This window comes from Calypte anna, chromosome 5A (assembly GCF_003957555.1).
Source record: "Calypte anna isolate BGI_N300 chromosome 5A, bCalAnn1_v1.p, whole genome shotgun sequence".
In the NCBI taxonomy this organism is placed as follows: domain Eukaryota; kingdom Metazoa; phylum Chordata; class Aves; order Apodiformes; family Trochilidae; genus Calypte; species Calypte anna.
In genome coordinates, this window is record NC_044251.1 from 13,971,931 (window position 1) to 13,985,589 (window position 13,659).

Here is a 13,659-nt window from a genome sequence, read left to right on the forward strand (position 1 = left end):
TTGCTTTTTTTTTTCTTTTTCCTATTTATTTATTTCATTTATTTTATCTCATTTATTTATTTATTTATTCATTTCTGTTCACCGGAATAATAGAAAATGAGAAAATCCGAGCGTTGCTTTTGGCTGCTCTCCACCAACCTGTCAGTGACGCAAGCGGAGACTACTTAAGGGCAGATTAGAGGCAGCAAGACATTAAAAGCCAACCTTCCTCCCTCCACGCCGCGGATCCGCCGGCCACCAGCCGAGCGGGCCGGGCCGGTGGCGGCCGCCGTGGGGCCCAGAGCTCGGTACAGCCCAGTGTAGCCCAGCCCGACACAGCCCGGCACAGCTCAGAACAGCCCCGCCGAGCCGGGAGTCCTCGGCAGAGCTGCAGCCTCCAGCCGCCTTCCCGCCACCGGACTGCGGGCGGTAGAGGGGCGTTGCTCTTTCGCTTGTTTTCCTCCCCCTGCAAGGAGGAAAAAAAAAAAAAAAAAAAAAAAAGGGAGGGGAGGAGGGGGGGCAAGGAAGGAAGAAGTGAAGAGATCCCCTCCGCTTGCCAAAGTCTTTGTCTCCGGATGAACAGCGATGGGGGAATGGACTATTCTAGAGAGGCTACTGGAGGCTGCCGTGCAGCAGCATTCTACTATGATAGGGAGGTAAGAGCTGCGGGGGAGCTACGGAGGGCACGGGAGGGATTCTCTTCCGTCCGAACGGGCGGGTTGGCGGCACACACCAGGTCCCGGGCTTGGGGACACCTTTCTGGCGGGGCTCTTGCGGTGGGTGGCTTGAGAGCGCGCGCGTGTGTGCGCGCGGCACAGGGTCACCGGGGCTTGGGGACACCTCCAACGCCGCCGTCCTTGTCTCCGAGGCGCCATGGGGCAGCGGGCGGCCATCCGGGCGTCCCGGCCGCCATCGGCGTCCCGCCGCCGGAGCAACCCAGCGTTGCTCCCTTCCCGTGCTCTCGGGGGCCCGAACGGGTCGCTTTACCTCCGAAAGGCGGCGGGGCGAGGGGGAGCGCTGAGCGCCGCCCGGGCTTTCGGGCAGCCGCGGGTTCTCTCGCCGCACAGTTCCGCGCCGAGGCGATGTTGCGCGGGAGCGGGGCCGGCGGCAGCAGCAGCGGCGGATGGTGTCGGTGCGGGGTTCGGCGGCGCGGGGTCCCGGTCAGCACTGGACAGCTCCCGGCCGCGCGGCGGCGGCGCGCACTGACGGGCTTCTCTGTTCCAGGATCCTGCTGACCGTGGTGGTGATCTTCAGGATCCTCATTGTGGCCATTGTAGGGGAGACGGTGTACGATGACGAGCAAACTATGTTTGTCTGTAACACGCTGCAGCCAGGCTGCAACCAGGCTTGTTACGACCAGGCTTTCCCTATTTCTCATATAAGGTACTGGGTGTTCCAGATCATCATGGTGTGCACTCCCAGCCTTTGCTTCATAACATACTCCGTTCACCAGTCTGCTAAGCAGAGGGAACGGAGGTACTCCACTGTCTTCCTCGCCTTGGAGAGGGACCAGGATTCAATGAAGCGTGAGGACAGTAAGAAAATCAAGAACACGATTGTCAATGGGGTGCTACAGAATACTGAGAACTCCACCAAAGAGGCAGAACCAGACTGCTTAGAAGTTAAGGAAATCCCTAATCCTGCTATCAGAACTACAAAGTCAAAGATGAGGAGGCAAGAAGGCATTTCTCGATTTTATATCATCCAAGTGGTCTTTCGAAATGCCCTAGAGATCGGATTCTTAGTGGGACAGTATTTTCTGTATGGATTCAATGTCCCTTCCATGTATGAATGTGACAGATACCCTTGCATTAAAGAAGTAGAGTGCTATGTCTCTAGACCCACTGAGAAGACTGTGTTCTTGGTGTTCATGTTTGCTGTCAGTGGGATTTGTGTGGTGCTCAATTTGGCAGAACTGAACCACTTGGGCTGGAGAAAGATCAAAATGGCAGTGAGAGGAGTACAGGCAAAAAGGAAATCCATATACGAAATCAGAAATAAGGACCTGCCAAGAATGAGCATGCCTAACTTTGGCAGGACTCAGTCAAGTGACTCAGCTTATGTGTGAGGCTGTGACAGAACTGAAGCACTGTGCCAGGTGGAACAGACCCAGACACCGTTAGGGAAAGGTACATTGCTTAGGCAAGCATTTTATCAAACCACCAAGAAAGCCATTAAGGTATTGGATCTGCACTTACTGAACTAGCTGCAAAATGCAGTGCTATGTAAAAGACTGAAAAAACAGCTATAAACCCATGCTTGATCTAGCCTTACAGCACAGCCACTATTCCTACTTTTCTTTCCAATGATTGGATGTCATCTGTTTTGGGAGCGGCTTTCTGGTCGCCCTTAGGAAGGATAAGTTTACAGTTTGGGCTGTCTGACTAACTGTTGTAAATGTGTAGAATGTTCATATTAAAATCTGCAAGGATACTCTATATGGGGTGGGATGGGGTGGGGGAAACTTGAAGTATGCAGATAGATGTAAGCATGTTTTATACGGAGGGTAGTTCCACTGTAAGGGACCTGACCACAGCTCAATCAGGATATCTGCGTTCACCTATCTCACAGATGTCTTATCATTTTTCGCTTGTCTAAATCCGAGTTTATTCCTGGTGTGTATTACTAGCTACTTTCTATCATAGTTTGTGCATCAATTAGTTACGCCAAGCAATAAATGCTAATTATAATTTTGCCATTTTTTTGTTTGCCTGTCCACACACAAACACACCAGAGACCTTAATCATCTTTCATTAGTTGTGATCTGCAAAATATATCAGTACATTTCAGTTCATTCCCTAATATGTGCATGAATAAGATGGAGTTGGTTCATGCCAGCCAAGTTATGTATTTACCTACAATTACCTAGGATGACACACATACCAAAGGAACAGAGTTCATTGCTTTTAACTGTGAATATATCACCTTCTCTCTGCTCTTATTTATATAAGTGCCATACTCAAAACATCTAACTCTGTACTTAGTTAAAAGGTTGTCTTGGGATACCAGCTGGAATAAAGTAATTTTATACTCTCCTTTGTTTAATTTATGCTATTTGTTTAGTCATTGCAACAGTGTAAAAAGTAGCTAAAGTATCTATTGATAAATAAAGTATTTGCCTTTTTTTGTAAGCCAGAGAGATTTGTTCTTCTTTACTATTGTATGCAGTTGTAGAAACATACAGGGTCAAAATAACTGACTTAAAACAATTATTCTTCAGGGTTTAAAGTGTCTTGTTGATATTCTAAACTCTAAATGACAAAACCTGGGAAATCAGAACTGTTCGTTATATCTGTTTTCCTCCTTAAGCAAACTTTTTGTCTTTAAAGCCTGATCCAAAGCCCACTGACACCAACAGCCTTCTTTCTGCTGACACTAAGGGCAGCACAGTTGGCAGACAAGGTCACTCTAGCAATAGCCAGAGTACATTTGCCTATAAATGAAACAATTGTAGTTTTTAATCCGGGAATAATCCAAATAGTAACCTCAGCTTTTCTGCCTTACAGCTGGTTCAAGAAATATCCTGTTCATGTCCCATCAACTTACTGGTAAGCCACTGGGGCAGTCGCAAATAAATCTCTGTTAGCAGCAATCATTTTAAGACGGGATACTAAGTTTTTCTTAAGGACCTTACTTAGTTCCCACTGAATTAAACAGAAAATATCCTGCTGGCAACAGTAGGAGTTGGATCAGGACTAAAACACCATACAAGTGCATTCCTAACTAAGTATTATCTGCCCTTTAAAGAGAAGGGCCAAAATGGTGCTGGAAAATTTGGATATTGTTTATAACACAAGAAGGAGACAGGGGCTCAGAGTCACAAATGGCCTTTTGATTGCATTTTATTTCAAGCCTAAAGATGGATTTTATTGTATTTTCGCTTGGAGATAATGCATATAAATCTTTTCCTCTTGGCTTACAGTAAATAACATTTCATTCTTGTGGTTTGCCAGCATTGTCACTTAAAAAAACGTCAATTAATTCTTAGATAGTGTATTCAATATCACTTTCATGGAGGTCTTTTTTCCTCCACTGTGAAATACAAAACGACTTTGAGATGTGTCATGTTTTGAAAGATTTAAGAAATATTTTTCCTTATGTATAACATGAACAGTTTTTCCAATTTGATTATAAAAACCTATTAAGATGGATTTCTCAAATGATTCTTTGTGATATAAATGCACATTGATATTGCTAGCTGACTGCATGCTCACTGGAAAACTGCATGTTATTTTTAGAAGGACAACATGGCAGCTAAAATCTCCATCTGCAATATAACAAGCTTCTAAAGATTTTTAATTGACACACAAATCCAAGTCTGATTTTAATTTTGCAGAGTCCTGGGATGGTTTGCAAAATCTCCTTTTGAATAGATATCGAAGAGAAAAATATTGCTTGACAGTCAGAAGGATTGATTTAATGCTGAAGAAATGGGAGATTGTGTGCAAAGGACTCGATCGAGTGCCAATTAAAGTTGAAGTAAAAAACCTCCTAGTGAATTCACTGGGCTTTGTTTCAGATTCAGCATAATTTCCTGTTAGGCAGAAGCCCTAATGCAAGTTATTTCCAGTGACTGCATAGCAGTGTTTAGTCTAACTCTAGTGAAGGTGCATGTCTTGATAGCTTTAAAGTTCTAAATACCTTAGAATTCTTTAGCTAAGACCAGGAAAGTATTTGTTTATAACAGTCAATGCCAGTGACTTGTTTCATTCAATTATTTTATTTAGCTGCACACTTTGTACTCCAGTAAATTCAGAATTTTCCTAAGAGAAGTATATAAGGAAACGCAAATGTCAATTTCTGCAACAGGATAAGTGTTAAAATTGTCAAGGATGTATGTTTTGATCAATAGAAATGCTGTTATCCATATTTACACTAAAGAGAATATGGCTTTTCATATTTCATAGAAGATAAATGAAATGGTGTCAAGAGATCAGTTGTTCGAGCCTTCTTTTTCCATTATTTTTCATTTCTTACCAACTACTTAACTGTCATGGACAAGAGAAATACCGTATACATTTTTTTCCTAATGTATCATGTGAGAGTCATATGATTAATGCTGATGGACTGTTTACATGAAAGCTGACTTCATTTACAGAATAAATGCTTTAAAATTGTCACCACAACGGAAAAGTGTGTTAAGTGAACATGAAGCTGAATGGCACATTACCGGCCACTTAGGTCTTCTTCCTGCTTGATGAAATGAATCAGTCTTGCCATTGACATCTATGGAAGAACCAGCCATTAAATGTGAAAAATCAGGTCATGTTTGCTTTATTCTTTGTATTCCCTGTTTTGTACTGGTGGACAATATTGTATGTCTTCCTAAGTTCAAACCTAAACGTTATGTTCACTGCGTTCTTAGAGAAAACTGCAGTAGAATTCAATACACTATTGGTTGTGTGGAATTTAAAAATTTACGTAAAATAGTGGTACCATTTTATTGTTTACAAAGGCTTGATCTTATGCTTCTCAAGCCCCTGTGAATTTTAAGAAGTATTTAAATAGGGGGGTCAAACCATTTCACTCAGTATATATAAGTTGCGATGAGATGCTATGGAATGATTTTGTTTTAAATAAGGATTTTTTTTTTTTTATGGAAAATGGATGTATTTTTACATGGAGAAGCTGAATTGACTGTTGCTGTACATAGTTCAGAGTTGGTTGACTTTGAAGTCATCTTTCTGAAGAAAAATATGGTGAATAAAGAGAACAATAGAGATGAACGAATCACAGAAGTGGTGAGATGTATTTTAGTTTGTTTCATGCTTGCAAAGTCAGAAACACACAGAAACTCCAACGCTGGCTCAGTGTTTGTTGTGTATTATATCTAGTAGGACATGATGTGGCTGCTGCCATGTAGAACCATAAGAAAAGATGTACATGGAATGTTAAATTTGAATGTGAGGAAGAATCCTTTTCATCTTTTCATCTAAAAGAATGCATTTCTTGAAGGGCACAAGGATGGACCAGGTGGATGTGATCCCTGCATCCTTCTGTATTTACTTTGTTTGGATTGAAATGTTCCAAATTAGTCCTGTGAAACAGGTTAGAGAATTTTGTTTGGTGTGCAGCTATAGAAATGGGAATTAAAAAGTTGAGACTTGTGTGAAGAAAACAGGCATAGGTTATTCTCTTTTAGGATCTGGTCTTGTTCTTCATGAATTCAATGATGGGACTTTTTGTTCTCTGTGAGACTAAATCAATTCCTGGGTGGAGTAAAACTGAGTTTCATTATTTAATGAGATTAATAGGAGAGATTGCACTATATCTGCATTGCACACCCAGCTCTGGACAGTCTGGGATACTTTCCCCAGAAATCTTGCTTTATTGTAAGCTTTCAAAAATCATACTAGATTAGTATCAGCTGCTGACACCAGCAGCTATCCTTGCAATGAAATTGCTAATATATATCTGCGAAAAAAATTCCACCAGGGAATACTTCATATGAAGTCTAAAATGTACTGAAGAAGTCAATCAGGAGTCAGCAGCCCGTGAAATAGGGGCAGATATGGAATATTCAGCTGCACCACATTAGTAACAAGCTAATATATATATATACATCATCATAGAATAGTAACTAAATATATACACGATTGTTAAAATAATTTTACCTAAATTTTATTAGTATGTTACAGACTGAATTTCAGTGATGGGTGCAGTAGAAGTCACATATCCAAAGATGGGTACAAACTGTGCAAGTAATACACAGGCTGGTATTCTTGTAACTATATACAATGACATGCAAAAAAAACCCCAAATCACCCTTTTCTTCTGTAATTTTGGGGCTATGGTCTATCCTAATTGCTTTAGAAAGTTTAGATGAGCAACTGTGTATGTACATTATAGCTGAAAAGAGGCTTGCCTTCGTTGCATTAAAATCTATCAGCTTTTTCCTAGTGGTGACTGAAATGCAGGATCAATCAGATCTGTACCTTGTGAACACCCACGTGTGCAATGACTCTCTGATGTCCCCTTTAAATTGAGTTCATCTCCTGTATTCAACAGAAGGTGAAATTAAGGTAATTTTCCACTAATCTAAATCCTTTTATGTATGTGTTGTGGCTAGAAAGGACAAAGAAATGTTATCAGTACCTGGAGAATAATTAATAGGTCCTAAAGTGATTAAGCAATTCTGGACTTGTAGCTTCTTTCCCTGAAAAAAGCATTTGCTGTATGAGATTTTCTAAAAATATATTTCATGGGACATATTTAAATGTAACATTCAGTTTTGAAATACACTGTTAAGTCTCTGATGCAATCATGGCATAATTTAGGGGTGGGCTTGGCAGTGTCCTAGGTTGGACTTGATGATCTTAAAGGTCTTTTCCAACCAAGCCAATTCTAGGATTCTATGATCAATATTTTCATATTATTTTGTCAGAGAAATATCAAAAGATTGCTGGTTGAAATCGAATCAGTTTCTGTTTTTTAAAAAGTGTTATTAACAGTTAATCCTGTATTTGAAATCTGTTAACAAAATATTTTCTTGGAGGAGCACTAAAGTAATTATTTGCCCCAATAAAGCAACTTTGCCTCTGGAAGATATCTTTTCCTTTTCAATGACAGGCTTTATTTGTCAAATCTCTAAGTTGCTTTTTTAAAAATTAACATTGAACAGGGATTTTATAATGTATTACAATAACAGGTTGTGAAGAGATAAGATTAAGGAAGTATATAGAACAGCAAAATTGATAAAAAAGTAAGGATTTATAGGTATTAAGGGCAGACAGGTGGGATATGGACTTACTTTTCTCCACTTACTATGGAGTTTAGAAATAAAAGCATGCTCAGAACACATTCATGATGAAATATACAAGATTCCTTGCATTATCTCTTACGTAAGCAAGACAGTTCTAGAAACTGTTTAGAAATATTTTCCATCTTTTCTTTGAAGAATCAAAGGGTACATTACACTGTCCAAAGCCATGGTGAATGCCAATGTCCCTAGCTTCACTCTTAGCCATACCGGATTTAATATATCTGGGGGTTTTTGAAACACATCATATTCTTCAGCACTGGTCTGCAATGAAAACCATTCTGACAGCAGAAAATTTACCCATCAGAAAACAGGCAGTGCTTGGCATGGGTCCAACAGATTTAGATGAACCAGTCGGACTTCGGGCTTCACATAAAAGCAGAACTTGTGATGAACGTGAGCTACAGCTGGAGTTCTGCATTGTCAGGAAAGCTTTAATATAAAGAGGCTTTCACAGGTGCACTGCATGTGGTGGACTTGAGGTTCAGGTGTTTTGAGGAAAGGTAACAGCCACGGGAGTTTCTTTACCTTCCCCTTTGAAAGAAGCAAATAGAATCTGCACTAACAATGGGTACAAATTTGGGTATGTACAGATCCTCAGAGGGAAAAGTTGATATCTGACATTGCTAAATGTTGGCAACTGAGTGTACTTAAGCAAGAGTTACTTTACATATATAGAGATACAACACACACAGCTCTTTCCTACCACTTCCCATGCAAGTGGGAATATAACTTGTTAGAGCAAGGAAAGAACTTGTTGTATCTGGTCTATATTTGTAGTGATTTCCCAAAACTTGAAGACTTCATTTATTTTTTTTCATGAAACTATTGAGTTTTCTCTATTTATAAAAGTGGTAGAAATTCATTTTTTAAAGCAGATTTAATATTTTTACATTAATTGTAAGGCTTCTTTGGTTTTTCTGTGTGGGGAGAATTTTCTTGTTGTATTTTTAAATTTAATATTCGGGTCACTAATTGTATTGCGCCTCCAGAGATGTGCAGTTTTTCTGTTTTTCTTTTTAAAATTGCCATTATTAATTATGATTCTGCACATATTTTAAGGTATTGAAATTTTTAAAGAGTGTCAGCAGCTACAGTCATTATTTCTTTGCTAAGTTTGCACAAGGCAGACAGTTACTTATCATTTCGGTTTAAAAAAATAGAAATAAGCCAGAAGGTTTTTATTGATCACTTTAATTATTATTCTGTTTTTTAAAATTATGTCTCCTGCATTTATTCATGTAACTTGTATGTAAGTGGAGACTGAAGATTTTTTCTGCCTGTGGTTTGAATCTCAGATTTCTTTTTACTTTCAGACCAGTAAGACCACAGCATAAAAGCAACCAGGGGAATCACAGTGCTTAGTGGGACATATTTAAAAAAAAAAAAAAAAAAAAAAAAGAAAGAAGCTAATCTTAGAGTGACAGTGATCATATAAGTAGCATATATGAAATGAGTCATTACAGTTTAATCACAGAAATTAATATATAGAATTGCACATTACCTGCAGTCTTACTAACAAAAAGGTGGTGGTAGTAACTAATACTGAGATGTCTTTGTTTTAAAATTCTTAAATTTCTTGAATGATTGTTTAAAAATCCCCTGACATGATGCAGGGACTGGAAGGTAATTGTGAAATTGGCCCATCTTCTTAAGTTACTGAAGCACAAATGATAAATACATCTGGGCTGATAAAAGGCTGCTTTGCTTGTATGCTCTCTTCAGATTTGCCCAGCTGACAGTCAAGAAAGGAGGGGCTTTGATTCTACAGTGTTTATTACACTGCAGGAAGAACATAGATAAAATATTAATAGCATGATTTTTGAATAGCATGACTACTATTAATATTAATGGAGGTTGTACAGCTGAATCTTAGTATATGAAGTAGAAAATACTCATCCCTGATGTTTGCTAAGCAACTTGACCTTTCTCATGTAAATTAATACAATATTTTGCATTCACTTTAAACTAATTAAATTTTGAGGCCCTCCTGTACTCTTTCATGAAAACACGTATCAGGGAGAAGTTAGCTTGTCAGCATGAGCATATGGTTATCTAAATTTAGCCTATTTTATTGAAAAGGTGTCAAATTTGATACATTGAAACTGTCACACTATTGGAATAGCAGCTTACACTTTGCAGTATTACAGGGTTTATAGTGATACACTGTGCCAAAGAGCTATGCAGCATTGGATATTTGATTCCTTTCAGTGCTGAAAAGCCTATGGATTCCTTCCCCATTTGTTTCAATGACCTTCTGCTTTGAATAAAAGAGAAAAAAAGGAACCATGCCAATAGCATGGTCAGGAGGTCTGGCTATGCTAAGGTCCCTGACCATGCTGCTTAGCAAATGTCTTAGTTTCTAAAACAAGAATATAAAAATGAAACAGTGTGTAGTGTTGATCCTACTCAAACAGGACTTCTGCTCAGAAAATTCCCCTGCCACTCTACTATAAGACTCTGAATGATGCTACAGATCTGTGGCAGCTACTGTGAGGTTGCTGCTCTCCTCTGAAATTATTTAAAAGTAATTAGCACCTGAGTGGCCACTGGTCAAGATACTGTATGGCTTGCATAGCTGTTAAAAAGCACCAAACCTCCTGATTATTATGTTTTTTTTTTTTTTTTTTTTTTTTTTAGCATCACTCCGTGCAACTCCACCATGGGTAAAACTCTCAGTCAAGCAACTGTGTATTCTCAGAGTTTATCCTAGGACAGTGGATCATATTGTCACAGGAACCGAAAAACAGAAAACTGGCTCCTGTCTGTTCAGCAGCATAAGCAAAACCACAGGAGAGAGAGAGGGAGAGGACAGGAAGAGCTGGCTTTGCCAGTTTTCTGCTGCTAAGGAGAAGTGAGGAATGAGAGCTGTGCTTAGTGCTTGTCCTTGCCTTCACCCCTGTCCTCACTTCTCAGAGGTGGCTGTCACCTTGCATATTCAGCCCTTTCCTGGGCCCAGCAGCTACGCTGAGCTCTGTGGTTCTGCCTGGTGTTCTGTTCCACCTGCTGGTGCCTTTGGAGAGACTCTCATGGGCCCCAACACCTCAGAGACCGTGGTACTTGGTACTGTCTGCTTGTCCAGGGATGGCTTCCTTGTTCTTCACCAAGACATGAAGCATTTTTCTGCAAGATAACTGCCTGCAATATCATGCCCAAGGCAACTCCTAATTCATGCATTTGATCCATAGTGCAAAAAATAAGCATGAGAGTTATTTTATGAAATGAAGTCTCTAATTTCTCAGTTGCCAAGAGATATACAGAACAAAATCCTTTATGTTGGCTCATTCATCCAAGAATGCTGACTCATTGTAGAACAAATGCATATTTGAAGTGAAATTCTACCTAAGAAGGTGTAAGGGTATTTCTGTTCTGTGACAATTAGAAATCCTTAGACTTATCTGAAAAATAACATAATGTAGCATGTAAATTAGAGTGAAGAATAAAAAAAGGGTGACATTTTCTAAAAGGTTCTTTTTTATTTTAAAATCAAACATAACATATAAAAAAGATCTTTCTTCTTTACTTCTGATGATCAGAATATAAAATTTTCCCCTTGCAATTTTTTTAAAAAATTCTTTTTATAATCCCTTCTTCTGGCAGTCAGCATACTCAGGACTCTATGGCAGATCAGCACTGAAGTTGGATATACTTAAAACCATGAATATCCTCAAGTGAAAAAAAGATAAAATTCAAAAAGACTTCCAAAGGTGAAACACATAATTGATTCCACTCTCTAGAAATTGCATGAGCTGTGTTTTAAAACAGAATTCACCAAGAAAAATTATAAACTGGTGCTAAGGAGAGACTAACTTCAATTTTCTCAGTAGAGAGTCTCTTACCCAGGAAAGGGTTAGAAAAGGATTAAGATAGAGCAGACTGAACTACTCAGGTGCAAGACATGGCCAGGCAAACCTTTTGATCAGGGAATTACACCCAGCTGGACCCTTTCTCTCCTCACACCCGTTAAGCCCCTATATATCCCATGTCTCATATCCCTATTCCCTACTGGGGCAAAACCATCAAAAAATGCCATGAGCTCAGCTCATCTTGATAGGAATCATCCCCTGACTGTGGTGCTGGGCCAGCCTGGGCGGGAGCCTAGAGAGAGTGGCCTTTCCTATGGGCTTGTAGCTGAGGCTCTCTTCTTGGTTTTGACGTCCTGGACTTCTCTGGGCTTGTGGAGTTTGGACCTCTATGGGCTGATGGCTTCTGGGATCTTTTGTGAGTATGCAGATGAGCTTTGGCCCACATGAAAATGTTTTCTCAGATGTGGCTTTTAGAAACTTTACTATTCTTCTGACAGAGCTTCTGCCAGAAATGTATGGCAGGAAAACTTTTAAAATTGTCTCAGCTGTACCTGTGTGGGATTCTGTAAGTTATTTCAAACTGCTGAAGCAGGCATTTTAACTAATGTGGTAAGCTTTGTAAAGGAGAAATGTGATATGAAAAAAAAAGGGGGGGCTTATAAGGTTAGTCAATTACAGTTTATAATTCTTTCCTCAATTACAAGTGTTTCACTGCTACCTGAGTGAAAGTTGGCTGCTATTCTTCAATAGGATGTGCTAAATTGCTTTTCTGGATTGAGACATTAAGCTACATGACCAAGTAAACAGGAAGAATCCCATGCCTTCTGTAAAGTTAGGAGGATTTCTGAGCATTTGGGGTCACTCGCATACTCGCATCTTTGATTCATTTCCACCTTTTAACCTATAATATATTTTGCATTACTTTATTCTTATTGACAACCATGTTATAGTGAAAAGTTATATTCTGAAATTTTTTTATCATCTCTGATTTACACCGGCTTAAAGCCATGAAAGGATAGATAGGCCTGTCTTGTTACTTTTGTTCTGGTTTGGTTCAATTTATTGATCTAGTGAGTTCAAATGATAGTCTGTATCTTGTCCCTTACTCCTTCGACTCAATGCCAAATCCTCAGCTTGATGGCTGCTGACAGACACAGAAGAAAGTATTTCAGAGCATATAAAATGCTCTCATAAATAGGCTGTTAGAATCCGAGCAATGGTCTACTTGAATAATTTTTCACTTTTTTATTAGAGATGGCAGGTTTGAGCTTACTGTGCAGAGTAACTCAAGAGCGAGTAACTCATTGCCTGCCCTCTTGCAAAGACAGTCCAGTCTGTACAGCATGCATGGAGCAAATAAGAAAAAGAATGTTCAGAAGTGTTTGCTGTATAGGTTGTCCATGGTGTTCTGGGCATCTTTCAGCAGCGTGCAGAGGGAACAACTCCATGGACATTTGTAGACTCAGTGCAGAGTCACATTTTCACTGTGTCAAGTGAGAATCAAGTCTGGCACTGTTTGTACAGCTAAGCAGTATCATAAAAATATAATTCAGATAAAATTTATTCTGTCATGCAGTTCTTAAAGCTTTATGAACTGCATGACATTTCAAAGTGAATATGACAGCTGTCACAATTTTGTTTAGCTTGCTAGTTCCCTGTTAAACTCACATATGAGTCATAATGTTTATATATATATATATATGCATATATATATGTATGTTGTGAAGACCTGAGGCTGTATTAACTCCCTCTGTGCTTAAGCTTCTCTTTTAAGCCTTACAAAGGGAAACATTTTGAAAGATCCTTTTCTTTGTAAAGACATCTTAGCCCTTTCCTTCCATGTGGACCATTCTTTGATAGCTTCTTAGCCATGGGCTTATTTTGACTTCACTCAGGTGACTTTAAAAGCTAATGACAGAAACACTTGTTAAGAAAAGTGAGTGGTTCAGCCCCGTGGCACAGCAGAACGTCTTGTTATCACAGTGAGAGAAAACTGTCATCTTTATTTAAGGGTTATATTGCACAACCACTTCTGTTAAATCTAGCAGTTATTCTGATTTACAGTTAGCAACTGACCTGAGTACAGTCTGAGGAAATGTATACATCTCTGTAAGC

The 13,659-nt window shown here is 39.4% G+C and overlaps 1 protein-coding gene across 1 annotated transcript; it reads left to right on the forward strand.

The window, feature by feature from the left end:
* Positions 1-476: 476 nt before the first annotated feature.
* On the forward strand, positions 477-2,274 carry GJD2 (gap junction protein delta 2). The gene is made up of 2 exons (XM_030452156.1): positions 477-635; positions 1,204-2,274. The coding sequence occupies exons 1-2, from the start codon at positions 565-567 to the stop codon at positions 2,045-2,047; spliced, it is 915 nt and encodes a 304-aa protein (XP_030308016.1). The 5' UTR covers positions 477-564; the 3' UTR covers positions 2,048-2,274.
* The last annotated feature ends 11,385 nt before the right edge of the window (positions 2,275-13,659 follow it).

Bases quoted from the DNA above. Each gene is read 5' to 3' on its own strand.
- GJD2 (XM_030452156.1), top strand. From the start codon at position 565: ATGGGGGAATGGACTATTCTAGAGAGGCTACTGGAGGCTGCCGTGCAG. The intron at 636-1,203 runs GTAAGAGCTGCG...TCTCTGTTCCAG, and splicing joins CATTCTACTATGATAGGGAG to GATCCTGCTGACCGTGGTGG.